The sequence below is a fragment of the Heterocephalus glaber genome, unplaced genomic scaffold, assembly GCF_053883595.1.
Source record: "Heterocephalus glaber isolate CG9 unplaced genomic scaffold, H.glaber_assembly_v1.0 deba00000937, whole genome shotgun sequence".
Lineage (NCBI taxonomy): Eukaryota > Metazoa > Chordata > Mammalia > Rodentia > Bathyergidae > Heterocephalus > Heterocephalus glaber.
Window position 1 is genome coordinate 5,760,064 of NW_028258173.1, and position 26,577 is coordinate 5,786,640.

Consider the following 26,577-nt stretch of genomic DNA (forward strand, 5'->3'; position numbering starts at 1 on the left):
AAAACACAAAGTGAAAAGTGTACATGCACCATGGAGTGTGGATCGGAGTCAGATGGGAGAAGGGAGTGTGGAGGCCGGAAGAGGGGCTCAAATGCTAGAACTATATGTGGCACATCGTTATTGCCCATTTCTTGAAAGAATGAGTTTTAACTCTAGAATATAAGAGCACCCAAAACAGAGACCCTAAAATGTCATGATAGAGATGTACGAGATTTCGTTGAGTGGAGGAAATCAGAAAATATGTGAGAGGAAGCGTTTGAGCTGAATCTTGGGATGTTCTGGACCTGAGAGGAAAGGGAAAAAAACCATCCAGGTGGAGGCTTGGAGCAGGCAGGGTTGCAGCAAGAGCTCTGCCTCACAGAGCCCCGCCTCACAGATACATGCAGACTGGGTTAGGAACAGACGAAGCCAGGAAGCGGCCAGTGCCCCAAGTGAAGGAGGCCTGCCTGGAGAAGGAATGGATTGTAGAGAGTGGGTAGGAGGACTTCGCTTCTGCCTGGGGTGGCTAGGCCCTGGGCCTGAGTGACTGGCAGGTGGGGGGTGGGGCCAGGGTGTTTTTTGAGATGGATTGGGTAAATTCCACTCAGCCGACATCCATGTAGAAATGTCCTGCAGGCAGTGAGCCCCTGCTGGTTTTATGTGCCTTTGCTTTGGGAGGAAAGCTGTTCTTAATCCTGGGGAAGCCGGGGGTGTCCCCATGTCACAGCTGCTGGGTGGCCAGTGTCACTGGAGCTGCAGTCTTTGTATGGCTTCAGCAGATGCTGGGCCGAAGGCAGGAGGTGCTGACTGAAGTTTGCACCTCCCCTGGGAGCCAGTCGCTCCAGACCCACACTGAAGAGGGGTGTTGACAGGAGAGAAGCCAGCACTGGCTCTCATGTCACTCCAGTCCTCCACAATAAGGGACCTTGTCCCTTCCGGTGTCTCCTTTCCTCCTGGTCCCCACCCAGCCCCCTGTTCTTACCCTGTTCCTCCAAGACCCTTGATTTGACCCTCCTCCATGTCCCATTGTGTCCCTCACCCCCAGGAATGTGGCGTAACTCCAGAAAGTGAGAATCTCACCCTGTCCTCATCGGGGGCTGTTGATCAGTCTTCCTGCACAGGGACCCCGCTGTCATCCACCATTTCCTCCCCGGAAGGTATGAGGGAGCAGGGAGCAGCTGCACGTGCCAGTGCCTCAGCTGGGGACTAACCTGGGCCAGCTGGAGGAGGCTTACTTCTCTCAGGCCCAGTACTGTGCCTGAGACAAGAGGTTTTAGCTCTGTGAGATAGAAGAGCAGAGTTTTGGGAAACTAAGTCAAAGCTCTAGAGGGAGTGGGGGAACAGCAACATGAGGTTACTGTACTCCTCATGGTCTGAATACAGGGAGGGAGATCCACTCCTCGGTACCCTTGACCCATCTTCCTCCAACCCCTGTCTCGAAGACCCCGCCAGCAGCAGCCTGGCCCAGTCTGTCATGTCCATGGCATCCTCCCAGATCAGCACCGACACAGTCTCCTCCATGTCTGGCTCCTACATCGCCCCTGGCACTGAAGAGGAGGGAGAAGGCCTCCCTTCCCCCCGGGCAGCAAGTAGAGCCCCCTCCGAAGAAGTGGAGGTAAGGGAAGGCCATGTGCATGTGTATCCAGCATTGCTTCATCAAGGGTTGGTCAAAGCTGGCTGCAAGGCCTGGGAAGGGAGGGGTGTGGGGAGGGCCCTTTCAGAGAGCACAGTGTACTTTAGATCTGACTCTTCCTGGCACCAGTTCTGTGCTGGGGAAGGCCTAGTCTTGGGTTTACTGTCATGCCAGCTTTATAAGAGAGCCCATAATAACTGTGCCCGTGGGCTTTGTTGCTCTTTTGCAGGGGATGCCAGCTGAGTCTCCAGATAGCAGCTTTGCTGGCCTCCCCGCCGGAGAGCAGGATGCAGAGGTAACCTCACTGGCAGACAACAGCAGCCCTTCCCAGAGCCAAAAGAACTACTGGCCTTGGCTGGGGATGCCAGCAGGGTGGGAGTACTGAAGAAGCCTTCTCGGGTGAAGTGGGTAGATGTAAGGGCAGCCACACACTTGGGCCTGGGCACTGTCTGGGTAGTAGGGGCACTGATTCCAGCATGATTGGTGTGGAGTGAGTACAAGAGGGACTTTATCGTGCCAGCCCCTGGGCCTCAGGAATGTGCTGTCCTTTGTCCATCTGGTGAGTGTTTACACAGGGATGCTGGGTTGTAGGTGCTCCCCTGTGCTGGGGCACACAGGCCACTGAGGAAAGAGATGGCTGCCTGCCCCACTCTCAACCCCTCCATCCAGGAGCCCCAGGCAGGCGCACGCGGGCGTCACCTACCATTGAGCATGAGGAGTCCCCTAAGCATAGGTATATGCAGTGCTGTGCCTCCTTTGGCTTAATTTTTCTTGAGCCACATCCTCTCAAAGGATATCGGGATGGAATTTGGGAACCTAAGGAGTTTCTGAAAGTTTTACCATCTCACAGATTGCTTTTTCAAATAACTTTTATTTCCACCTTGGAGAATCAGTGTCAGCTAAGGTCTTAGCAACGGTATTTTTTTAATTAAAAAAAAATATTGTTTTTGGAGACGGTCTCACTTTGTAGTCTCAGGCTGGCCTCAAACTCAGTACAATCCACCTGCCTCAGCCTCTGAGTGGTGGGATTACAGGTGTGCACCACCATGCCTGGCCAAAAGGGTATTTTGGCAGACCCTTCTAAGTAATTATCTACCAGTGTGGCTCAGACCTGGTCCCCACAGACTGATGGAGCCTCCCCCAGCCTCCTTGGCATGTCAAATGTGGTTGAGAAATGTACACTATGGACATAACCCATGGAGTTAGATACCTTGGGGATAGCTCCTCTTCTGAAAGCTTTGTTAGACTCATAAGCCCTTCCTTCTGTCCCAGGGGAATGACATCATAGAGGAAGAAGATGGCTCTCCCATGCAAGAAGATGGTAAAAGACCTGGTCCTTTGCTCCGTTGTATTTGTGTCTCTCCTGGGTATTCTCTAAGGGTAAAGAAAGGAGAACTGCTGTGAGTTGTTGGCAATGCTCAGTTGAGTGGCTGTTGGGGGAACAGTTGTGTTCATGATGGTATATCAAGGCAAGCAGCATGTTGATCACCTCAGTGACCTTCCCAGATCCTTCTGAGACTCAGAGCCCCGGGGTGGGGATGAGGATACTGCAGAAGACACTCCTGGTTCTGCCCGTGAGGTCAGTAGACCCCGAGCTTTTGGCCACTTATGCCTGCCTCCTGCTGCAGCTCTCTAGCTGAGCCCACAGAGTTGCCCTGGAAGCTGTCTGAAAAGCAGCAGCAGTCTTCCAGGCAGGAGGCAGGACTGTTTAGCACCTTGTCTGATTTTGCTTTAGTGGAAAAAATGACTGGCATCACTGTATGGGGGACCTCAGGAGGCAGCACACACCAAGAGTGTGGCCAAGGGACCATGTGGCTTTCTTCAGCAGCTCAGCCTAGGCAAGAACTTTGTAAGCACCATAGTGATGTCTTTGCCATAGTTCAGGCATCCGTTACGTCTCCTGTTGGACGAATTTGTTGCCAGAGAGGCTAGAATAGAAGGAATGCCTGCAGGGTAAGGAAGGAGGGAGAAGGAAAGGCAGGAGAAGTCACACCACCTATCCCAGGAGCCAGACTTCCTTCCCTCTCTGCCCTGGGCCTCCTCCCGAGCAGACCTTCCTCGGCCTGAACACAGTTGCGCCAGCAGAGGTCATCCTAGTTGCTTCTGCTTCAGCGCTGGCCATTGCTTGGGTGTGTCAGGGTGTGCATGCAGACTTGACAGCTCTCGCCAGCCAAGACCTGGAGAGAGGACAGCCACTGGGGCCAGGCCCCTCCTGCTCCTGCACACCAGCCCAGGGCTTGAAGCTTTACAACCTCAGCAGATGATTTCAGTTTCCCAGGTCCAGTCACCCTGGGCAATGATTCCCCAAATGGTTCCTTCTCTCCCTTTGACCAGGAAAAAAAAGGGGGGAACTCTAAAAAAATTACTTCTACTTTCCCTTTACCCTCTTACATGTCTGTAGCTTTCTGGGCAGTCTCTGAAAACATACTCAAAATAACAACTTTGGTCTCATAAGAAAATAAATCATAATTTTGTGAATGTGGTCAATCTGATTTGATATACAAAATTATGGAACCAAAGGCCTTGAGTTGTTGTTGTATGTGTTTACCGTGTTGCAGAGCCTTGTGGTCATAAACACCCTGCTCACACCGCAGACAGCCGCCGGCATGAGCAGGGTGTCACCACCCAGCTTTCTCCAGCTTCTGCAGCCATGGTGTCCGAGGCCTGGACCAGGGATAGCTGCCCTCTCTCGTGGTTTCTATCTAGCCTGAGCCCCACAATCCTCCACAGGGATCTGAATTAGGAAACAACAGCTAGAAAGGGCCCAGTTAGGGAAACACACCAGGATGGCACAAGAACCTAGGTGTGCCCACATGATTTGATTCCTTTTTTGTCCACACTTTACCCACTTAATTATTGTCTTTTTTTTAACATATGATTTTATTTTTTGTCTCCATCCTTAAGATTTTTATTTTAAGGACAGCAAAGCAGAGAAAAACACAGCCAGCCCCTCTCTAACTGCCTTAACTCCGTTACAGGCCAGAGGACATGCGCATTTCTAGGTATGGAGTGTGACAATAACAATGACTTTGACATCGCAAGCGTGAAAGCACTGGACAATAAGCTGTGCTCTGAGGTCTGCTTACCCGGTGAGTGGCAGTCTGCTGACATGAACTTGGTGGGAGACGTCCCTCTATTCTAACCCTGGTCTTACCTGTACACCTGGGTCCTGCCCTCCAGTGCCTGCCAAGAAGGCTAGGGCTATGGAAGGTGCTAGAGACAGCTGCGGAGAGGAAGTGAGAAGGCTCAGGAGAGTCCCTGAGCTTTTACAGGGAGTGACTCCTGCTCTCAGAATAGTGGAATAGGAAAATTCCTCTTCTGATTTGGCCTAAGCGTGCCCCTCTATCACGATCTTGCACATCCCATGTCAGCTAGCCCGTCTTATGTTCAACAGGAAGTTTGAGCAAACAAACACCCCTCCATGAAGGTCTTGAAAAGTTAATCTGAGCCTTTTAAAAGTGAAACTATAGGGCCGGGGATTTAGCTCAGTAGTTTTGCCGCCTGCTGCGCAAGTGCAAGGACCCAAGTTCGATCCCCAGTACCAAAAAAAAAGTGAAACTGTAGGGCCAGGGATTTAGCTCAGTGACACTGTGCCTGCCTCGGAAGCACAAGGTCCTGAGTTCAATCCCCAATACCAAAAGAAAAAAAAAAGTGAAACTGTAGCTCTTCCAAAGACAGGTAGGAATTCCAGTTAGGATCAGAAAAGAATTTGAGAGCCAGCATTACAGGCCATGAACATCTTTGCAGTCCAGTGAGCTGTAGGTTCCCAGTTTTTGTACCTATTAGATTTAGATTAGATTTTTGTACCTGTTAGATTTAGATCCCAAAGAAGAGGCCTGCTGTCTGGACCCCTAACTCTAAATTCGACCAGGTTGGGGCAGAGATTTAGCTCAGTGGCGCTGCAAAAGCACAAGGTCCTGAGTTTGATCCCCAGTACCAAAAATAATAATAATAATACTAAATAAAGTAAATTTGACCAGGTTGTCAGTCGCCCCTGTTCCTTTTTACTGTCCTAAATTGAACCTGGGATAACTTCCTATCAAGCAACCATGTTAATCACACTTTGAGCACTGACCCCGTATGCTCATTCACAGGCTCCAAGAACCACTTCTTTAAAAGTCAGGTCTTGGCAGGGGATTTAGCTCAGTGGTGCCGCTGCCTTCCTTGAAAGTGCAGGGTCCCGAGTTTGATCCCCAGAACCGAAAAAAAAAAGTCAGGTCTCACTCAAGTGGACCAGGTCACACGTGCCCTCCTGGTTCCACTGCAGAGGTTGTCCTTCCCACTGTGGTGCTGTAATCCTCTCCAGCAGTCTTTAGTGAAGACCTGCTGCAGCTTTGGAATAGCCCTCCTGGGTCCAGTGCTTTACTCGCTCGGCGAAGTGGCTGGAGGTATTGGAGCCACATGACCTGCTGTGGTTGCCACTCTCCATCAGCCTGTGCAGACACGGTCCCAGCAGGCCCTGGCCCCATGCAGGCTTGTGGCAGGGAAGCCAGAGGGCTCCGGAGATGCTTTTTCCAGCCTTGCAAAGGGCACTTTGATCATCTCTATTTTGTTTGTCCTGAAGATACTGCCAAGGTCTCTTAATCTTCCACCAGGCCTGAGGAGGCAGTATCAGTTCCCCCGCTACTCCTGCACAGGCCCAGGACAGACCCTCTCCAGCCTGAGCATGGAGGAAGGGCATTGACCCTTGTGGCTGCCTCCTGCCCAGTAGGCCTGGACCGGGGCTGCTGGGTACCAGGGCACACTTACCCCTACCCTCCCACTCCTGACCTTGCTTCTGTCTGTCCATCTATGTTTCACGTCTTTTTGCCAAATGTAGGTCTGTCTGTCTGTTTCTTTTTTTTCCACTCATTTATGTTCCGGCTTTGTGTGAAAGTTCATGTTCACTCTGTGCCAGCACTGTCTTCCCTGCTCTGCTCAGCCTAGCCCCGAGCTTGCTGACGTGTGCACACTGAGGGCTCTCGCATAGGGCTGCAGACAGCTTTCTGTTCCTAACTGGCAAGGGCCTGTATTCAATTGCCTAAGATTTGCCAAGAAAAAATACTTGTGAGAATATATTTCTGTTCAGCAAAAATGGGCATGCTTCCATGGTGAGGATTATGGAGAGGATTTGTTTTGAATTGGCATCCTTGGCCAATTGCTGGGTGAAGATGGTACCTGTGCCTAGCTCTGCCTGTCTCTGTGGCAGTTCTCTGCCAGCCAGCCTCTCCCTTCAAGGGCTCCCCACACATCCCTGCTTTGGGGCAGAGGGAGTTGCTGGGAACTATTTAAGCCAACAGTGCTGGTGCAAACTGAGTTTATTCTTTTTCTTCTTCCTAACTCCCTCCACTCAGCCTGCGTGTCCATATGTACTATACTCACAGGATTGTGGGGGGGCAGCAAGACCAGAAAGGAAGAAAATGGCCCTGGGCTTCCTATGGTGGCTTCTACAGCCAGTGACTTTGGGATTAAACTGGGTTCACAGTGGGCCAGACAGGAATGCAGATACCTGTGGTAGCTGTTGAGAGAGGATCTCAGGCATAGACAGATGCTTTAGTGTCCATTGTGTCCTCAGCAGAGGTCCAAGGGATATTCATGGAGGGCGAGGATGCATCTGGTGTCTTGGGAAAATGTTTCTCCAGCTCTGCTGTTAGTGTCACCCCGTCAGCAAAGCACTGGGAGACTCTGGAAGTATCTGTTGCATCAAAGATAGGAGAGTCCACTTTGGTAGGCACCATGGACTAAGCAGGGTCTTCACACTCAGCTGTGGGGTCACCCGTCCATCTGACCGTGACAGACCATAGGCTGGCTTGGCTCCTTGCTGCTCCTGTGGGCAGTGTTCTCCTCCTTCAGGAAGGCTGCTTGTGCACATAATCCCTGCTCAAGCCTGTTTCTCACAAAGTAGATGCCATCCCTTCACAGAGGGCCACTGGGGGAGCAGAGCCCAGGGCAACACCCCACACTGGCCCTGTGCACCATACCATGTTCTCGCCAACCACTCTGCCCAAGACGCATCCTCAACACTCAGCTCACACTTGTGACTTAGAGGATGCCTGTCTCATTCCAGCCCCTCTTCCCCCCAAAATTGCCCAGATCTTCTGCAGCCCCACATTCCTCACAGTGGGGGTGACATGTTCTGAGATTGCTTCTGAGAGGTCCTCAAGGGGGGGTGTCTGAGCTGAGAGATGTAGGTGGTAAGATTGGAATTGTGGGCTAAGTTGATATGATTCCAGGGAATGTGGTGGGGTGTTACACAGATGGCTGAGTGATGGGGGCAAGTGACAGTTCTGGGGAGAGGCTCTGGGATGCGTATGTGATAGAAAGAGGCAAGGATAATGGGGATTTAGTGGAAATACAAAGATCTTTAAATGACTGCATTGTACAGGAGTGGGCATATCCAATGAAATCTAAAAATACTTCTGGACACCTCCTGACTTCACTCGTGCCTTTGGGCCTCATAACCCAAGACTGAGATGGTACGAGGAAAGTTTGCACTTTATGGACACTAAGGGAAAAAATCCAAATTAAGTGTTTCTTTTCCCATGGAGAGAGACTCAACAAAGACAACTGAACTCTTATAACACTTAAACTTAATTAGTGGCTTACAGAGACAGGAAAGGGGTATGCCAGATCTCCCTAGTGCTCCTGGAATCTGCCTCTGGAGGGCTCTTCATTCTCCCATTTCTGATTCCTCAAATGGAATAGGATGGAAACCACATTTGTCCATCTCCCTTGAGGGATTTCAAGTCTCTCCAAGCTCTGTTTTCTGGCTGGAGGGCCCAGGAGCCCAACTCAATGGCAGCCCTCAAAAGGGGCTGAGAGGGGCACCAGCAGGGTCTGCTGTGGGCCCTTCAGCTCCTCCTCGGGGAGGGGACCTCATTCTCCTGCCCCATCTCCCCTCAGTACAGAGACTACCCTTCAGAGTCGCTCTGTTCCATGGGAGCTCATTTGTAGCCCTGGCTAAAACTTCAGAATGGTAGAGCTTGGTCAGGGCCTCCTGTGAGGTCGGTCTAGATGGCCCCCCGGGCAGCCTCTCAGACCCAGCGTCTCGGCGTGGTGTGCAGCAGTGGTGGCGCTGATGGTGCTGATGCCGGTGCTGCTGTTTTTATTTGTACGTGCATGTGTGTCTTCTCTCTTGTTTACCATTTGCTTTTGGTCTTTCCTACTGAACAGCCGCAGTTCCGGAGTCCTGCCCCATAAACATTGAGGAATAGGTATGACATCTACCAAATTATATAAATGAACAAGCAACTCATTTTATTTGGGGTTCCTACCTGAACAGGCAGTATGAGCACTGCCTGATTTTCCTCCTGCCACACTCTGGAGTGCCACCCTCAGAGGGGAAGGAACACCTGTGAGTTGTGTCTCGGGGAATGGAGTTGCCGCTGGCAGTTTGTGTGAAAGACACTGAGACCTGCCTGATAACTTCCTTCCCTGCCCTGGGCTGCCACACCAGGACCATTACTTCAGCCTCAGGACAGATTACTAGGCCAGGGTGTTGATGGGAAAATGAGCTGTTTGGACCTGTTCCATCTCAGTGCTTGGGCCGTTAAAGGGATTTGAGTCTTGGGTCTTGGGCTGGCTGAATTTGAGGCTGACCCCCCGTCACTGTGAGTGGCCTCAGGACAATGCTCTAGAGTCAGCCAGCCTTAACCACCAAAGGAGCCCTCCAGTGGGCAAGGTGCCCTGCAGGGCCCTGACAGGTGATAGTAAATGTGCCAGGCCCCCAACGAGGAGGAGCTGTGTGACAGGGGAGTGGAAAGGACCACAGTTTCCATAGTGCAAGGAGAGAAGTGGGGTTTGGGCTGTTGGGGGGCACACAGGTTCTCATCTGGCTGGAAGGTACCTTGGAAGGGGAGGCCACAGGGTCCACAGGACAAACACAGCCTTCTACAACCCCAGGGAGCCAGGCTTCATCCCCAGGCTGGAGTGGCTGGGGCCCTGCCTTTCCTGGCAGAAGGAGCTCTCCAGCTGTCCTGGAGGGAAAGAACAGGAGACAGTCTGCTGGCTGGAGGACAATGCAGGGGAGACGTGAGGGTGCCCTGACAAAGCTGTGGGGTCCAATTCCTGAGTACACTCTGCCCAGCACAGTGCGCATGACTCCCGGGTCCTCTCCACACCCATGAGGGATGTTCTCGCCTTCTGTGGGGTGGCTGAAAAAGCCCAGGATCAAAGTAAAGTGACCTGCCAAGCTCACACAGTCCGTACATCGTAAACTAGGTGGGAAGTCCAGGTAGGTGTGATAGCAGGTGAAGACATAACTAGGAAATTAGCAAACAGGAAGTGCTGGTGAATTGGATGCGGAGCACAAAATGGAGGGAGGTGCCAGAAGTGGGTTTCCAGCCTGGACACATTCAGGGAGATTCAGGGAGGAGAATGAGCAGAATAGGTGGCTCCTGGGGGACCCCAAGGCCTTTGGGCAGTGTTTCCTGGGTTGATGGCACCAACACCTGCTGCTGAGTCCAGGAGAAGAAAAGCAGTAATGGGGGGGGGGGAACCCAGAGCATCACATGGTCCTCCCACCACATGCTTTCTTGTCCGTGGCATCCTGTTAGATGGTCAGCCCCCTCCTGCCCTCTTGGCTTCCATAGCAAACTCTGGAGGCTTGGGCAGAATCAGTATGCTCCTCACCCCTCCCTCACTCTGCCTGCCCTGGGGGAAATAGCTCAGTGAGGTCCACTTTCCTTTTCCTTGTCAACTATAATGTAAACAAACTCCAGAACCAAATAATTCAGATACAAAAGTGGACCCTAGGGGAAGATCACAAATTATCCCTGCCCTGTCCTTCTCTGTCCATGGACCACAGTAGCAGTGACTACCTAGCCCAGGGGCAGGAGCAGCCCTCACACATGTTGGCACCTGCTTCTCACAGATTATGGCTTGCACTTAGGAGTCTTAGATCACATGAATCCTGCTAGCTTTCGTGTCAAGCTGCCAGGCTGCCCCACTGGATACACCATGTGGATGTGGCCCAAAGTCTGGCTCCTGTAACCTTAATTTCCTCTCCTCCAGGTACCTGGCAGGCTGATGACAACAGTGTCAGTCGGCTAAATACTCAGCGCCGGCGCTTATCATCCAGCAGCCTGGAGGACCCTGAGGACAGGTCCTGTGTGTGGGGTCCTCTGGCTGTCTGAGAGCACCTGCCCTTCTCCCCAGGTGCCCCTTCTGTCCTTGCATTCCATCTGTCCTCACCGGATCACTGGCCTCCCGACACCCGCAGCAAGACACATGTGGACTTTGCATACACACGTGAAAGTTGGATGTGGAGTTCAACCCACTCTGTCTCCCAGCCTCATCTCCTGTAACCTTGATCCCTCCCCCTCAAAAGGGACCAGAGCCCTCCTTCCTCGTGGGTTGATGCCACCCCATGAACTGCAGCTTGTGAGACCCTCCACAGAGACTCTGGACTGCGTCTGCTGCCCTCATGGACAGGTGGAGCTAAGGGCCAGGGGCTGTTTCTTCCACATTTTTTTCTCCTTAGGGGGCAGACCAAGCAGACTGAAGAGTTTTGGCAGCTTTGTTACAAACACCCATCTGACAATTTCTGGTCTCTGGCTCCTCATAACCAATTTGAAACCTCCATTCTGGGGTGGTCAGGGGATGGCTCATGTGAAAAGGCGGGACAGTCTTGTGATAAGTGTGGAGTTTCCCTCTCAAAGCGTTAAGAGCTCTGCTCTCAAGGATGAGGGAGATGGTGACAACCAAAAGGCCTTCTGGAGCAGACCTGATCTCTTGTCTTATGTCTGCTTTAGAAAGAGCCCTGAATCCAAGACCCCAGTTAGGATGACTCCCTTCTGGAGTCCTTTTCCTGATCAGGTACCTTTATGAAGGCCTGGGACTCCATCCAGAGGCAAAATTTTAAGGGCATTTCTGGGCCATCTCTATGTACACAGTGCTAGGGCTATTGTATATTTCTTCTTCATTACAGCCCTGTGGGGGGAGTCTGATTCCTATGCTGCCATCTCCATCCCTTCTTTAAATGTTGAAGAAATAGGCTAAGAGAAGTGTGAACCAGCAGTTCTTAAACCAGTGCCCAGAACCACCGAGGGAAGTGTGGGGAACCCTGAGCTCAGTCAGTCCAGGCAGTAGCCCAGGGCTGTAAGTAGTGGCCTAGAAGCCACAGGACCTGCACCTTGAGAAACTCTTCCTTTGTTTTCCTTTCCTGCCTTCAAGATATGCTGAGAGTGAGAGGTGAAGAGGAAGGTGGAGCCTTCCAATCTGCATACAAATGAAGCCTACAGCAGCAAGGCTGGCTGGGAAGTTGCTGGGTATCTCACCTCTCTCCTCAGTGGGATCCATGTGGCTCTTGCATAGATGTTTTTTCCAGTGGCTTTTCGAAAAGGTGGTTTAGTGGGACATGAGATTATTTGGGAAGCAGTTAGAAATAATTACTTGTGAGGGTGACGTATGGGGGAGCCTTAGGCTGTGCCCACTATATTAGGATTTGCAGTTGTTACCCCAGAAGAGCTTGCCCAAAAAGAGCTCAGTGTACCAGGCATGGTAGCTCATGCCTGTAGTCCCAGCTGTTTGGGAGGCCGAGGCTGGAAGACTGCATGTTCAAGGCCAGCCTGGGCAATTTAGACCTTGTCTGGGGATGTAGCTCAGTGGTAGAGTGCTCCTGGGCTTGATCCCCAGTACCACCAAAAAAAGTGTACAAGAGGTCCTTGGTACCTTTTGTGAAGCTGCAGAGGCCAGGAGTGTAGTGATAGTCACACTGGCCAGTGGTTATGGCTCATGTCCTGTTCTGCTGGAGGAGAGCCTGCTGTCCTTGAAACAACAGGCCAAGCTAGAGCTCCCATGTTTATCCTCTCTGAACACTGCAGTGGACTGTGCCATTCTGTACCCCACCTAATGCCCTTTCCTTCCCTTGGCATTCTGACAGCTCTTTTCATATTTAAGACTTAAGCCAGTCTAAGTTGAGCAATAACCCCACTTCCTGATTTCCTTGAAGTGTGAACCCCAGAAGCAACAGGGAGCTTCCCTTAGCCTAGGGTGGTGGCACACAAACCCTCCTCCTCTCCCGGCAGGCAGTATTCACAGTGTGGTGTAACCGGGGAGGATGGAGGAAGTAGCTGAGATGAAGGAGATGTAGGTAAACAGTAGCTTCAAGGCCAGTAGATGCAGAGGAAGCAACCCTTCCTAGAGGATCTCTGTCCTCTTGCAGCCAGGCCTCAGGTCCCTAACCAACACACACTTGGGTTGGAGTGCACTTTACTTTGAGCTGCTCAGTGCCGCCCCCACCCCCCCACACCTCATTTAGCTATTGGCAGGCAGAAGTAATCCATCCAAAGGGATGGGCCTCTGTCACCATGATCAGGAACAGGTCAGCTGCCACCCTCCTGCCCCAGTACATCATTGGGGGAGTCAGACTGTCAGCATTTGCCCTGGGGTGGGGTGGGGGCTTCTGGAGGGCACAAAACTGACTGGAGGTACCTGTGGCTCTTCAGCCATACTACGTCTGCACTCTTCCATGGCCTGGACTGCAGTTGCAATCCTGGTTTCCTCACAAAGCCTTTTGGCCTTCTACCCATTTCCATCCACCAGAGTTTATTTACCACTGGGGCCTCTGGGCACAGACTCAAGCCCTTTAACCCATCTCACTGGGGAGATAGATCCCATCCACCTAGTGTTGGCATGCTGGTTGCTCACTCTGACCTAGGGCCTGCACACCTGGTGTGTGCAAACATGCGTGTGTGTACTGTTGGTGCCATCCATGTACTCCCTCACTCTGGAGTACTTTGTGAGCACACTTCAGTGAGGACACCAAGGATTCAATATTTATGGATTGCTGCATGATTCTTTAAAATGAATAAAACTGTTTACAAGGGAAGGAGAACTATTAACCACAAAGTGGGCTGATTTGTGCAAATTTCTGTCCAAGTTTCTCAGGACCACTTTAATATTTTTACTCAAGAGAATCTGGTGTTGGAGGAGCAGGAGAGACAAGGGGGAGGAAAATGCATGTTCCTGGCCTTCTGCATGGCTGTGGCACAAGGCCTCAGGCCTTGGCCTTTCGCTCCTAGGCAGAGCCCAGGCCCGACTTCTGCAGCCGCCTTTAAACTGGAGAACTTCCAACACTGCAGCTCCTCAATAATTAAAAAGTAGAAAAGTTGGTGACAGGAGGGAGGCTAGGGGAAGGGAGGAGGGACAGCCGGTCCCCAGTGTCCCTTAGTCTTAGTTCCTGTCACTTAAAAGGTACTGAAATTTACAGGTCAAATGACCCCGTTAGCAGGATTTGGTAGGTCAGCGACTTTTCCTTTTTTCTCCCTGGCTATGCTTCCTTGGCTATCTGAAAGGGAGAGGACCTCTACAGAACCCTCTGGAATGTTGGCTTCCCCGAGCCCTACGAGGATGGGAGGGAACGGAGCTGCTTACCGGGAGACTGGGGTAGCCTACCTGCCTTGTGTCTGCTCGCGGTGAGGCTGTTTCTGCAGATGTGAGCGGCAGGTGGCATCGGAGAGTCAGACCTGCCTGCAGGAACCATAGAGGACACAGGGTCGCGAGCAAGGGAAAGGCCGCAGAAACATGAGAAAGTGCCACTCAAGGCCCAGAGGAGAGGAAAGAAGACCTCAAGGATACGGTTCCTGGGACTGAGTCTGCTCCCAGCCTTGGCCCCCCGAACCCGGGCACGGTCCCGGGAGCCATGCACGCCTCCGAGCTGCCAGACCCAACACGGATAGGGGCGGGAGTGGCAGTTCTCCGGCGCGGGGACCAACGGCGGTTTTCGGGATCAGGGGTGGGAGTCGCGCGCCTCTCTGACCCCAGCGCGGGGCCCTCGGGCGGGAATGCGCGGGTCCCGGACGCAGTGGCGGGTAAGGGGGGGGGGGGCTGGGTGGCGCGCGAGAGGTAGGCAGAGGCAGTTCGGAGAAGAGCGAGACCCCGCGATCTCCTTGGAGACGTGCTAGCCAATGGTAGCAGCAGAAGCTGTTTACGGGGGCGGAGCGTCACCAAGACAGCCCGAGAAGCCTTTGGAACGGCTACTTAACGCTGGTCCCCCGACCGGCCGCACTCCGAGAAGAGGCGTTGAGTGTGTGGGGGGCGTCGAAGGGCGCTGGCGCGGCCCTCGAGTCGAGCAAAGAGCCATAGAGTGGTGTGAGGAAGTTCTTTCAGAACCTTCCTCTGTCCAGGGCAGCGCTCTGAACCAGGTAAGGTACAGGAAGTACTACGGGCCGCGGGAAGGGGGGACATCTGTGCCAGGCCGCTCTCTCCTTCGTCCCCGAGGACGACCGAAGTAGTGGGTACAGGGAGTGACACCTGAGGAGTTTCGGGGAACTCCCCTCCGCCCACGTAACTGTCCAATTCTCTTCGCTTCTCATGACCCTCATTCTACCTAGTAGGTATCTCCTACCGAAAATCCGGCGACTTACCCCACCCCGGCCCGTGGTACCGCCCTCCAAGGCTCCTGGTCTGTCTTCATGTGTTGCGGGGAGGGGTCCTGACTTCCTGCTCCCCAAGAGGAAGGGATACCTTACTTTCTTTGCTCTTCCTCTGGTTTCTCTACCCACTTCCCTCGTGTGTCGCCCATAAAACCTCCAAGGGGAAAGGCAGAGAGACGGAGCGACGGAGGGCCGGCCGAGGGGAGGAATTTGGAAGAGCCCCCCCCCCCCCCGTATACAACACTCTCCACGCAGGGGTGGGGGTTGAGTGCTCAGTCCCACTGTTGTTTCTGCAGGCGCTGCGTTCATATTAGGAGGCGACCCCCGGGTCGCGGGATGGAAGCGCGCATCCGCGCGGCTGTGTAACTGAAGCAGCGGGTCGACAGCGCGGCGGGCACCCCGGCCCAACTCGTGGATATTGACCGCCCCCTCGGAGAGTCCCCGCAGATATGGCTGAGAGCTGGCTGCGCCTCTCGGGAGCCGGGCCGGCAGAGGAGACCGGGCTGGAGGGCGATCTGGAGGAGTCCAACGCCCTGGATGACAGCCTGACCAGCCTGGAGTGGCTGCAGGAGTTTTCCATTCTCAATGCCAAGGCCCCCACCCTGCCCCCGGAGGGGTCTGACCCCCATGACTACCACCAGGTGCCAGGTTCCGAGGCGCCTGGGTCCCCCCTGGCGGCAGACCTCGCCTGCCTGGGGCAACCGCACACACCTGGCAAGCCCACCTCGTCCTGCACGTCGCGGAGCGCGCCCCCGGGGCTGCAAGCCCCGCCCCCAGACGACGTAGACTACGCCACCAACCCGCATGTGAAGCCGCCCTACTCGTATGCCACGCTTATCTGCATGGCCATGCAGGCCAGCAAGGCCACCAAGATCACCCTGTCGGCCATCTACAAGTGGATCACGGACAACTTCTGCTACTTCCGCCACGCTGATCCCACCTGGCAGGTAAGGGAGACGCTGATGGTGGCCGCGCCCTCCCCACTCCTCCGCTCCACACTCCACTGGATGCGTGTACTAGATCTGCAAGGCCAAGGGGGCGGTCCTCAAAGGAGCCCATTCCAGGAACTGCCCCTCCTTTGACTTCCAGAGAGGGAAAAGGGACACTGTCCTAGGGGCAGAGAGCTTTAGGGGTGTAAATGGTGAGGTTTAAAGGGAAAGAATTCACACATTCAGCTGCCCAGGCCAAAGACCAAGGCTGGACTGTATGCAGACTAGTCTCCTGGGGAGGAGACAGCTGACAGCACATTCTTGTTGCCAGTCCTGGAATTCCTAGACACTATCCTGCTGGAGGACAGTTGGTCAGGGCTAGACTAAAACAAACCAGCTGCCCTCTCTGCTAGCCTCTGCATCCTGCCTTTTTTGCCCTTGGTTTGGGGAGAGGGACACAACAGGACGCTAATGGGTGTGATCAGCTGCCCTGTAGAGGGGGTCTGGGACCTTCCTAAAGCTGCTGTTTCAACCCTCACCTCAAGGCCTCCCCAGTTTCCTGCCTCATTCCCCCCTTCTCTGCCAGCTTCCCTGGGGGGACAATTACCTGAGCCAGGTGCTTTCCACAGGGGCTCTGCCGGCTGCACTGTCTTTGTGTTCCAAGTCTCTGGAACTGGCACAGAGCAGCCAAGGGGCCCAGGCCACCATGTAAACAGTCCAGCCTTGTCAGGGCACTGTCCAGCCACCTGCCTGCCACCCCACCTTAGACCCCTGTCCCCAGCATGAGTTGGACAAAACTAAGCACCCAAAAGTGGACAAGGCAGGAAGACGCTGGGGTGGAGGATGGGTAAACGTTGTCCAGAGAGTCTTCAACCATCAGGACCCAGGGCTAGTTGCAGATTGAGGTCTAAGGATGCTCACTCTTCCCTGAAGAACTCAAAGGGGACAGGCCACATGATCACAGTCCCAAGCCATCCTACGTGGCCCAGACACTGGGGCAGGAACCCCCACCCTCACCCTACCCTGGACCTTGGGGCTCAGGCTCCAAGAACAAGTCTTATACTCCAGACTAGGAAATAATCAACTGAGCCTGGGCTGGAAAGAGAGGGCCAGCAGCTGGCTCAACAAACAAGGAAAGTCACCAGATTTCCCCACCCCTCATGACTACACACACACACACACACACACACACACACACACACACGCACACACACACACACGTCTATGGTTGCCCAGCCCCCTGCACTGACCTACTCATTCACTTTACAGAGGGCTCACCAGGCTCAGGCAGAGGGAGATGGCGGTCCAGGCCCTGGGGGAGCTGAGGGCTTTGGCCAAGGGCCGCAAACAGCAGGGTAAGGGAGGGAGGTTCAGAGGACGGGGGTGGCACTGAGAGCCACCCTGCGGCTCAGAGCTCGGATGACTGAGCAGGCAGATATCCTGGCAACAGAGAACAAAAGCCCCCGACAGCACTCCAGGTTCCCGGTGCCCTGTGGCTGGTGTCCCAGAGTGTGAAGCAGCCGCCTTGGTCAGAGCAGCGGGTCCGCCCTCCCCTCCCCTGTCAGAGGGAAGATGGGAGGAGCATGCAAGAGCACTGGGTGCCACTCCATCCCCACCATCCCCACTGATCTAGCTGTTCTTTCTCTCTTGCTCTCTCCCTGTGCCCAGAATTCCATCCGCCACAACCTGTCCCTGAACAAGTGCTTCATCAAAGTGCCTCGGGAAAAGGATGAACCAGGCAAGGGGGGCTTCTGGCGCATTGACCCCCAGTATGCAGAGCGGTTGCTGAGTGGGGCCTTCAAGAAGCGGCGACTGCCCCAGGTCCACATCCACCCCGCCTTTGCCCGCCAGGCTGCACAGGAGCCCAGGGCCACCGCCTTGGCCAGGCCCCTGGCCGTGAACACTGAGGCCCAACAGCTGCTGAGGGAGTTTGAAGAGGTCACAGGGGAGGCAGGTTGGGGCACAGGCGAGAGCAGGCTGGGGCGCAAGCGCAAGCAGTCCCTGCCAAATCAGGTGGCCAAGGTCCCTCGGGTCTCTAGCATGCTGCTGCTGACCCAGGAGGAGCAGGGCGAGCTGGAACCCCTCAAAGGCAACTTTGACTGGGAGGGCATCTTCGAGGCCAGCACTCTGGGCGGGGAGCTGAGCACACTGGAGGCCCTGGAGCTGAGCCCGCCACTGAGCCCTGCCTCCCATGGAGACGTGGACCTCACTGTCCACGGCCGCCACATCGACTGCCCTGCTACCTGGGGGCCTCCAGTGGAGCAAGCCACCGCTGACACCCTGGACTTCGATGAGACCTTCCTGGCCACATCCTTCCTGCAACACCCCTGGGACGAGAGTGACAGTAGCTGCCTGCCCCCAGAGCCCCTCTTTGAAGCAGGGGATGCTTCCCTGGCCGCTGACCTGCAGGACTGGGCCAGCCTGGGTGCCTTCTTGTAAGAGACCAGGCCTTGCCCTGCCTCTGGACAGTGCCCAAGTCAGGGCCCAGAACTCCCTTCCAACACTGGCCCACAGACACCTCGCTGCCCAGGCAGGGGCTTGCCCAAGTTTCCCAAGGCTGGCTCCACAAAGCCACAGCGCTGCCACCCCAGGTTCTCCTCAGATTCAAGCCCAGGAGGCTGAGAACTGGGAGCCAAGGACTAGAATTGCTGCCTCCCCCAGTCAGCCCCTACACACACAGTGTTTCAATGATCCGCATTCCTCCACTCCAGGGACATGCCAACAGGCCCTGCACCGTGAGCACTGAGGCCTGTAAGGGTCCAGGCCACGATGGGAGCAACAGAACAGGCCCTCCCAGTGCACCTCCCTCTGCTCTGCCCCCTCTCCCACTCCATCCTGCTTCCCCAGGTCTCTATCCAGAGAAAGTTCCCAGGTACAACAAATGCTAATTAGGTGACAGTAAATTAACCCCCTGGAGGCTTCTCCTGGCAGAGCCTCCCTAAGGGCCAGGTGGCGCTGGCTGGGGCAGAGCTGGCAGAGGACTGACTGGGGGAGGGGTGCACGGAGGAGGCCGAAGGGACGTGGGGGTGCAAGGTGGGGCCCAGAGATGTTCTGCAGGGCCTCTGGGGCCTTTGCCTGCCTGGCCCCATCTATAGGGGAAAGAAAGTCAAGGCTGTAAATCCCTAATCTGGAGCCGGATTTGACGCTGAGAGCAGCTGGAAGCTGGGGGGGGGGGGGAGACAGACTAATGTAGTGAGTGTAGTTCTAGGTAAGGCCTAACTGTGCGGGACCAAGCTTGCTGGAACCACTGGGACCAGGGAGGGGGCAGCCCCAGTCCTTGCCTGTACTGGGGGATGGGGTCTTGTACCATCCTGACCCCCAGGGCCACCTCCCATCTTCACCCTCTCCATAGGGCAATTTAACCTTTTTCATTGAAAGTTATTTACAATAAAAGGTTTTTTTAAATAAAATTTCTAAAAATCTGAACATGGACCTCCTCTTAGCTTTCTTTGGAAAAAGCAAGGGGCCCAGTGGTTTTCGTTTTGTTGTTTTGTTTTGGAAGCAGTACTTCAATGCCTAAGAGGGGAATGGCCAGGAGGAAGGGGGGAGGCAGTAACCCCTGCCCAACTCCCCGCGACCAGACCACACTGCGGAGGATGTGGCCAGAGGCAGCTATTGGGAGCTGCTTGCAGCCTGGGCCTCACACCTTCATCTGCGCAATGGGGAGAACTAACTGCTCAGGGCCCCGGGGAGCAGGAGACGAAGGAGGAGGTTCACCCTGGCCCTGGGACTCAGAAAGGCAGAGTGTGCTGGGACTCACGCCATCTCCCACCCGAGGGCCTGCCCAGGCTCGCCCGCCCGCCCGCCAGGTCCGCAGCCCTGGCCTGGGCCTGTCTCTGGCACCTCCCTCCCCTGGTCCTCTCCTGAAGGGACAAGGCGTGAGGTCAGAGAGCCCCAGCCCCAGGGCCCCTTCCTGCCCTGGTGTGAATTCACTTGACACTGCCCAGCGTGGCTTGGGGAGGAGGAAGCCGCCAGGGGATGGGGTGGAGCGCTCAGACCATCCTCTCAGCCCACACTGGCAGCTCTGCTCCATTGTGACTGGTGGGGCAGCACAACACGACACACGACGTGGGATGTGTGTCTGGGAGACACTCAGCTGGCACCTCAACCCCCTCACCCTAGGTTGCCTGGCATCTACTCTCTGCCCAGCCCCTCTGGACCCCACATACCACCCTCCCTGGTGTGCAGACCCTCCCAGCGCGCACAGGTGCACACACACACACACACACACACACACACACACACGGGCACAAATGGGTACTGTCCAGCGCTATCCTGCCCAGTCCCCGGAGCCCCGCTGCCCCCGTCCCCCTTTCTTTCTCTGTCCTTGAATTTGGCTGTAGGCCAACCTGACATTCCCCTGGCTAATTTACTGCTTTCACTTGCTAATTATTCCAAATATTCCAGAAGGGCACACACACTGCAGGAGGACAGGGCGGGCAGGGCTGGGGCCTGACTGAGCCCAGATGCCAGCCATCCCTTCACACAGCCCACAGAGAGGGCCACTGGCTGGGCACAGAAGCCCTGAAACACCTCCCCGTCTCTCCATTACCCAACCCCTTCGCCCTCTGCCCACCACAGCACTGGGGAGACAGCGGGGCGCCAGCCCTTCTCCACTAGCCCCAGTCAAGGTGGGACACCCTGACTGACAAAAGAGTGTGACACTGCCTGCCCCAGGGCCCTGCTGAGAGGACAAAGCGCAATGTCAGGGGCACTACAAGGACCCCCTGGAGGAGCACAGGGCCAAAGAAGTGGGGCAAGGGGTACCCTGCCTGCATTGACAGTCACCCAGGGCCTCTTGAAAACCCTGATGCTCAGCGCCCAGGCTCCACCCTGGGCCAATTAGACCAGAAGCTCTTGGGGCCAGGACGCCCCCCCCCCGTATCGGGGATTGAACCAGGGTCTTCTCACTGAGCTACATCCCCAGCCCCTTCTTTACATGTTTATTTTGACAAAGGGTCTCACTAAGTCACTAAATTGCTTGGGCTGGACTCAAAATTGTGATCCTCCTGCCTTATTCTCCCAGACTAGGACTTCATGCATGCACCTGGCTGACATCTGCACTTCTTGTTTGTTTGTTTGTTTTGTACAGGGGATCAAACTCGGGACCTTGAGCTTTCAAGGCAGGCAGCGGAACCACTGAGCTAAATCCCCGGCCCTTGTACTTTCTAAAGGTTCCTAGATATATGCAGTGTGCAGCCTAAATTGAGAGGCCCCACTGGAGAGGGCTTGCATGATCCATCCTTTCAGGCAGGCAGCACGGCATGTGGCAAGGAAAGCACGAGGCTCGTGTAGCTCTTCAACCCTGCCCCGCCCCTCAGCACCCTGGTCTTTCTCAAGAACAATGTTGATTTACTTCCTATTAATTTATAGATTGAGTACAATCCCAACCAAAATATGCTGTGTGCCTTTCGACAGTAAGGTGCAAACATGACACATGACCACTAAACACCTAAGTGCGTATCTCCCCAATGAAAAACACATCTACACACCCAGTGCAGGGCTTCAGTCAGTGCCCCAGTCAGCTCATCTGATCCACAGAGCCCAACCCAACAGTGCCCATGGCCCTCAGCTCTCTGGCCCAGTGCTCCAATCCACGAGCATGTGACACCCTCACTGTCCTAGCCCATATCTTGTCGGGGAGAGGGGCAGTATGGGAATGAAAATCAGGCCTTGTACATAAGCAGGCACCCTACCACTAAGGTACATCTCCAGCTCCTTTAAAAAAAAAATGCTGGTGCCCCAGGGATTTAGCTCAGTGGTGCTGCTGCCTGCCTCACAAGTGCAAGGACTTGAGTTCGATCCCTGGTACCAAAAAAAAAAAAAAATAGTTGGAGCTGGGTGCAGTGGCACACACCTGTAATCCCAGCATTCGGGAGGCTGAGGCAGGAGGATCGCCATGGGTTCCAGGCCAGCCTGGGCTACACAGTGAGTCCAAGCCCAGCCTGAACTACACAGTGAGACTGAAAGCATTTTCCAGTACTGGATATTGAACCCAGAGCCTTTGCACAGAGCTACATCTCCCGCCCAATATTTTTATTTTTTACTTGGAAACAGGGTCTCACTAATTGCCCAGACTGGGCTCAAACATGCAACCCTTCCACCTCAGGCTCCCGAGCAGCAGGAAACATAGGTACGTGTCACTGAGCCTGGCTGGCCAGGTTCTTTTGAGCTGTATGGCTTCAGCACAGAACTCAAGTTCTCTGAGCAGGTTTCGCCTCTCCAGCCCAGGCTGGCCTCAAACTTGCAGTGCTCCTCCTGCCTCAGCCTCCTGAGTGCTGGGATTTCAGGTATGCACCACCATGCCCAGCCTCTCCTTCATTTCTATGCTGCAAACTCCACTTCTGCAGTGACCAGCTCCTGAATCACTCCATCTTCAGGTGCTGGGTGAGGCCCTTTCCCAAATCAATGAGCCACCCCAGCCCTGAGCCTCTTCCCTGTGCTCCCTGTTCCCCGTATCCCCACATCCAGGGATGGGACAGTAGGAGGGAAGGAGAGAGCCAGGAGCTTGGACCTTTGGGCCTCTGCCTCTCTGCCCAGGCCACTTCCTGCTCCACAGGACAAGCCACATTGGGGTGCAGTTATTCTTGGGTCTGGAAGTCCCCCCCCCCCAGCCACCTAGCCCTGCACTTGGCCCCCTGCAGAGCTGAGCCAGCCCTGGGCGGGAAGTGCTGCCCACCCCCACCGTAAGCACACAAGGACAGCGGCTGCATCAGGTGCCGCGTCCTGGGCTGAGGCCCAAAGGTAAACAGGTGTATTTGGACTCCAGCAGGGGGCAGTGGCCCAGCCCCATGGGGCAGGCCTGGACCTGCCCAGGGTGGGGAAGTGGGGTGTTCTTAACAATGGGGTGGGACAGAGGCCCAGGTCCGCCTGACACATTCTTGTGTGAGAAGGAGAAAAACACAGGTGACAGAGAGGGGAAAGTTGGGGATGGGAGGGGGCTTCGTGTGGCCACCCAGGGCAGGGCAGGGCTGTGCCGACCAGTGTGAGCCATGGCGCAGGGACTAGGCACATGGGAGCACCTGCTGGGAGGGGTCGCCTTCCTCCCAGGACACGTGTGTCCATCTTGCTGTGTTGCTCTGAGGTGGGACAGGTCAGAGCCACCGCAACAGGCGGGCATGCTGGGGCCTGAATTTGCCCGTGTACGTCAGGAGGAGGCAGGGACCAGGGACCGGCTAGAGGGACACTGCCCCAAAGAAGCCAATCAGCCTGAGCTGGCTAGGCAAGGGGAGGTGGGGACATCCAGTAGCCAAGGGGGACAGCAGGGCTCAAGGCCTCCCTCCTGGCCCCTCCAGCTCCCTGCTGTCCCTTAGGCCACATCCTCCATTCGAAGGGGAGGATTGGCGCCTGTGGTCTGAGCCCCCGGCCCTTTCCCCCTGGAAGGAAGCAGCTCCCTGAAGGCCCCCCAGAAGCATTTGCACACCTCATGGCCACATCCCACCCACTCCTGGGGCCGTCAGAAGCCCAGGCCACAGGCAGCCCGCTCAGTGCTGCTGTTTGACCAGAGGATTAAGCCGGAGCTGGGAAGTCACCAACTGTGCTCCTTTCCCAGCCACCCACGGGCTCTGACAGAGGCCCTGGCCCCTGCCCTAGCCACCCTGCTCCCTCCTGTCTCCCCCTGGGCACCAAGCCCTGTCCCCCCCGCAGCGTCAGGCTCCCTTCCAGTTCGCCCTGAGTGACCTGTGTCTGCCTTGGGCAGGGTGGGACACAGACCCTGCCTCAGGGATTTGTCTCACGAGCCTATAGGTCTGTGGACACCCACCTCACTCCTCCACTGAACGAGTCAAACCCACTGGCCAACTTGTTGAGGAGTGAAGGAATGAGTGAGTGAGTGAATGAATGGATGGATGGATGGATGGACTGGCAGGTCAGTAAAAGAAAAAGAAAATAAAACACCAAGGTGCGTTTGCAGATACTTGATGAATCCACAAGTGAATAATAACTCTATGCATGAATAAGTGAAATGGAGTCAATGAGGGGAGGGAGGAGATGAGACAGGACTTTGTCCTGTCCCATGGAGGTCACCCCAGGTTACTCAGAGAAGTCACCCACCGGGATGTGGACACCAGAAACTGCAAAGAGGCAGATGCAGGCCTAAGGCAAGTCACAGGGACCTCGGGAAGAGAGGTCAGTGCTGAAGGCCCAGTGATGGTGTCTCCTCCACTGGTTGCATCAGAGCGAGGCAGCGAGCAAGGCCTGAGGCTTCCGGGAAAGCCACCTTTAGGAAATGAGGCAGAGGACCTGGGTTACAGAGAGGGAGGAGGAGAAGCAGGCAGTCGGGGAGAAGGCAGGTGGGAGCCGCTGCCTGCCCTGCACACCTGTTCCCGCAGCAGCCCCACCCACCACCCTGCAGGTGGGTCCCGGGCCCAGCAGCACTGCTGAGCAGCGGGTGGGTGGACGGGGCGGGGCGGGGCAGGCAGAAAGCCAGCATTTCCCCAGCAGGTCACTGTGGCCTCCCAAGAGCAGTTTCCTTAATGCGGGGCAGGGAGTAGGGGGCAGGATCCAGAGTCTGCCAGCAAGCCCCAGACCCAGAGCTCCCAACAGGAAGAAAGGAGCCAGGCACGGTGGGATACCTGTAATCCCAGCACTCTGGGAGGCTAAGGCAGGAGGATTGGAAATTCGAGCCCAGCCTGAGAAATTGAGCAATTTAGCAAGGACTCTGTCTCAAAAATAAAAAATTTAAATGGCTAGGGATATAGCTCAGTGAGAAGGCCCTGGGTTCAATCCTCAGTATCGCAAAGAAAAAGAAAAGTAAATGACCTAGTGTGCTCCCCCTGACGAAAAGTTCCTTGCCCTTCCCTTTAGTCCTACTCCCCAAAAGTATCCATGACGTCTTCCAGTTCTTTCAGTTGTTCAGATGATCCCTGATGGATTTCTTCTTTTTTTTTTTTTTTCCTTCGGTACTGGGGATCAAACTCTGGTCCTTGCGCTTGCGCAGCAGGCAGTGAAACCACTGAGCTAAATCCCCGGCCCTAGATTTCTAATTACCACTCCAGCACTGGGTTTTCAGTGTATGTGGAGGTCACCTACTGACTTCGCCTCAGAAGATGAGGTCACAGCTTGCCTCCCTCCCCCTTCCGCCCACCCAAAGTGTCCGGTGGTCTTGGTCAGAGACTGCTGCACCTGCTCCAGAGAATGAACCTCCAGCTCGGGGTGTGGGATAGGCACGGGGCTGCAGATCTGATCAGCATTCAGACTTCAGCTCTGCCTTCTGACCTTTTGCAGATCTGGAAAGGAAACCACGTGACCTTTTCATACCCTCCTCCTGCAAGGGTCCAGGAGTGGTTTCCTATGTTCTGTGACATTGTTTCTCATTTTCTTCATCTATTCTTAGCCTGGATTTGCTGAAATCTCTCATCAGCTGTTGTCTCTTCTTGTTTGTTTGTTGTTGTTGATTAGAAAGGGTCTTGCTATGTAGTTCAGCCTAGCCTTGAATGTGCTATGATCCTCCTTCCTCAGCCCCTCAAGTGCTGGGATTATAGGTGGGTGCCACTGTGCCCCACAAATGCTCAGATCTTAAATGTACTTGCTGTTCATCAGTTTTAACAAATTTCTAGCAAGACACAGAAATTCCCCCTCCCAGCCCTTTCCAGCCAATCCCCACTGCTACCCCATTCCCAAGCAGGCATTAATTAGCTTTCTATCACCATAGTTCATTTTGCCTATTCTAGAATTTCATAAAAATAGCATCACTGTTCATACTTCCTATTCATCTTTTTTCACCAACACATCAACACATGGATTTTGAAATTTAACTCTGTTGTTGCACGCACCAGTAGTTTGTTCCTTTTCATGGCTGAGTAGTATTCTATCAACTGATTATACTGTTTGTTTATCTAGTCTTCTCTTGCTATCTGGATTGTCTCCAGTTTGGGGATATTGAGCCTAAGCTACTATGAACATTCCTGTATAAGCCTTTTTGTGCAACATAGTGCCTGTTTTTAAATCCCTTCAATTTTAATTTGGGTGGAGTTTGGAAAGAGACTACATAAATATCCATGGTCCATCTGCCATATTCAAGTGCACTAACTCAAGCTGATTCTTTTTTCCTTTTTTTTTTTTTTCTAAGACAGGGTCTCAGCTGGCCTTGAACTCATTATGTAACCCAGTCTAGTCTTGAACTCACGGTGATCCTCCTGTCTCAGCGTCCTGACTGCTAGGATTACCAGCGTGTGCCATCTCTTTTCTTTTTTTAAATTGTTTTATTAGTACAGTGGACCCCTGACTTACGAACTCAATTTGTTCTCGAGGGCTGGTTGTAAGTCAAGACTATTTTTCCTGTCAGAAATAATGGAAATACCCATAATCCATTCCAAACCTCCCAAAGCACAGCTTAACTAACCTTTTCATAATAAAAAAGGGTTATATAGGACTGGGGATTTAGCTCAGTGGTTTCACCGCCTGCTGCGCAAGCAAAAGGACCCAAGTTGAATGCTCGGTACCAAAAAATAAAATAAAATAAAATAAAATAAATAAAGTAAAAAGGGTTATATAATGTGTGTAATTTACCAGAAACACCAATAATTTTCCTACTGTATTCACCAAAAGTTATAAAATGCGCCTAGTTTACCAGAAACAATTTCATGCTGTACTCACCATTCAAGCTGACATCTTTGGCTTGCAGGAAGGGAGGATGAAGTGGAAGGCAGTTATTGTTTGGAAGGAGAGTACCCTTCCATAA

General features: G+C 54.2%; 2 protein-coding genes and 1 long non-coding RNA gene across 10 annotated transcripts in view; 2 read left to right on the plus strand and 1 right to left on the minus strand.

Annotated features, from left to right (window-relative positions):
* The window catches only part of Rnf157 (ring finger protein 157), an 83,361-nt gene extending 69,920 nt beyond the window's left edge, over positions 1–13,441 (plus strand). For 2 of the 6 annotated variants that reach the window (XM_004860742.4, XM_021241018.2), the window contains exons 14-19: positions 1,025–1,136; positions 1,422–1,594; positions 1,842–1,907; positions 2,885–2,933; positions 4,591–4,701; positions 10,604–13,441. In XM_004860742.4, the coding sequence (XP_004860799.1) occupies positions 1,025–1,136; positions 1,422–1,594; positions 1,842–1,907; positions 2,885–2,933; positions 4,591–4,701; positions 10,604–10,725 (633 nt within the window). In that variant the 3' untranslated portion in view covers positions 10,726–13,441. Of the gene's footprint in view, positions 1–1,024; positions 1,137–1,421; positions 1,595–1,841; positions 1,908–2,884; positions 3,013–4,590; positions 4,702–8,764; positions 8,806–10,603 lie in introns of all 6 variants that reach the window. The other 4 variants (XR_002388106.2, XR_015450245.1, XM_004860745.3 and 1 more) reach the window with 4 other exon arrangements.
* Positions 1,096–14,357, minus strand: LOC110345064 (uncharacterized). Of its 3 annotated transcripts, none has more exons than XR_015450247.1 (4): positions 13,988–14,357; positions 7,101–13,677; positions 2,823–2,986; positions 1,096–1,258 (listed from the first exon to the last, which is right to left on the minus strand). It is a non-coding gene; the product is annotated as an uncharacterized LOC110345064 (long non-coding RNA). The 3 variants fall into 3 exon arrangements; XR_002388108.2 differs by lacking the exon at positions 1,096–1,258 and having other exon boundaries at positions 2,834–2,986; positions 7,101–7,286; positions 9,438–13,677; XR_015450246.1 differs by lacking the exon at positions 1,096–1,258 and having other exon boundaries at positions 2,834–2,986; positions 7,101–8,780; positions 9,438–13,677.
* A 136-nt stretch (positions 14,358–14,493) lies between these two features.
* Positions 14,494–19,322, plus strand: Foxj1 (forkhead box J1). Its single transcript, XM_004860741.4, has 3 exons — positions 14,494–14,736; positions 15,264–15,914; positions 17,565–19,322. Exons 2-3 carry the CDS (start codon positions 15,417–15,419, stop codon positions 18,333–18,335), a joined length of 1,269 nt encoding a protein of 422 aa, XP_004860798.1. The 5' UTR covers positions 14,494–14,736; positions 15,264–15,416; the 3' UTR covers positions 18,336–19,322.
* Positions 19,323–26,577: the final 7,255 nt, after the last annotated feature.

Excerpts from the sequence above, each read along its gene's own strand:
- Foxj1 (XM_004860741.4), top strand. The coding sequence starts at position 15,417 with ATGGCTGAGAGCTGGCTGCGCCTCTCGGGAGCCGGGCCGGCAGAGGAG. Across the intron at positions 15,915-17,564 it reads ACGCTGATCCCACCTGGCAG|AATTCCATCCGCCACAACCT; the intron begins GTAAGGGAGACG and ends CCCTGTGCCCAG.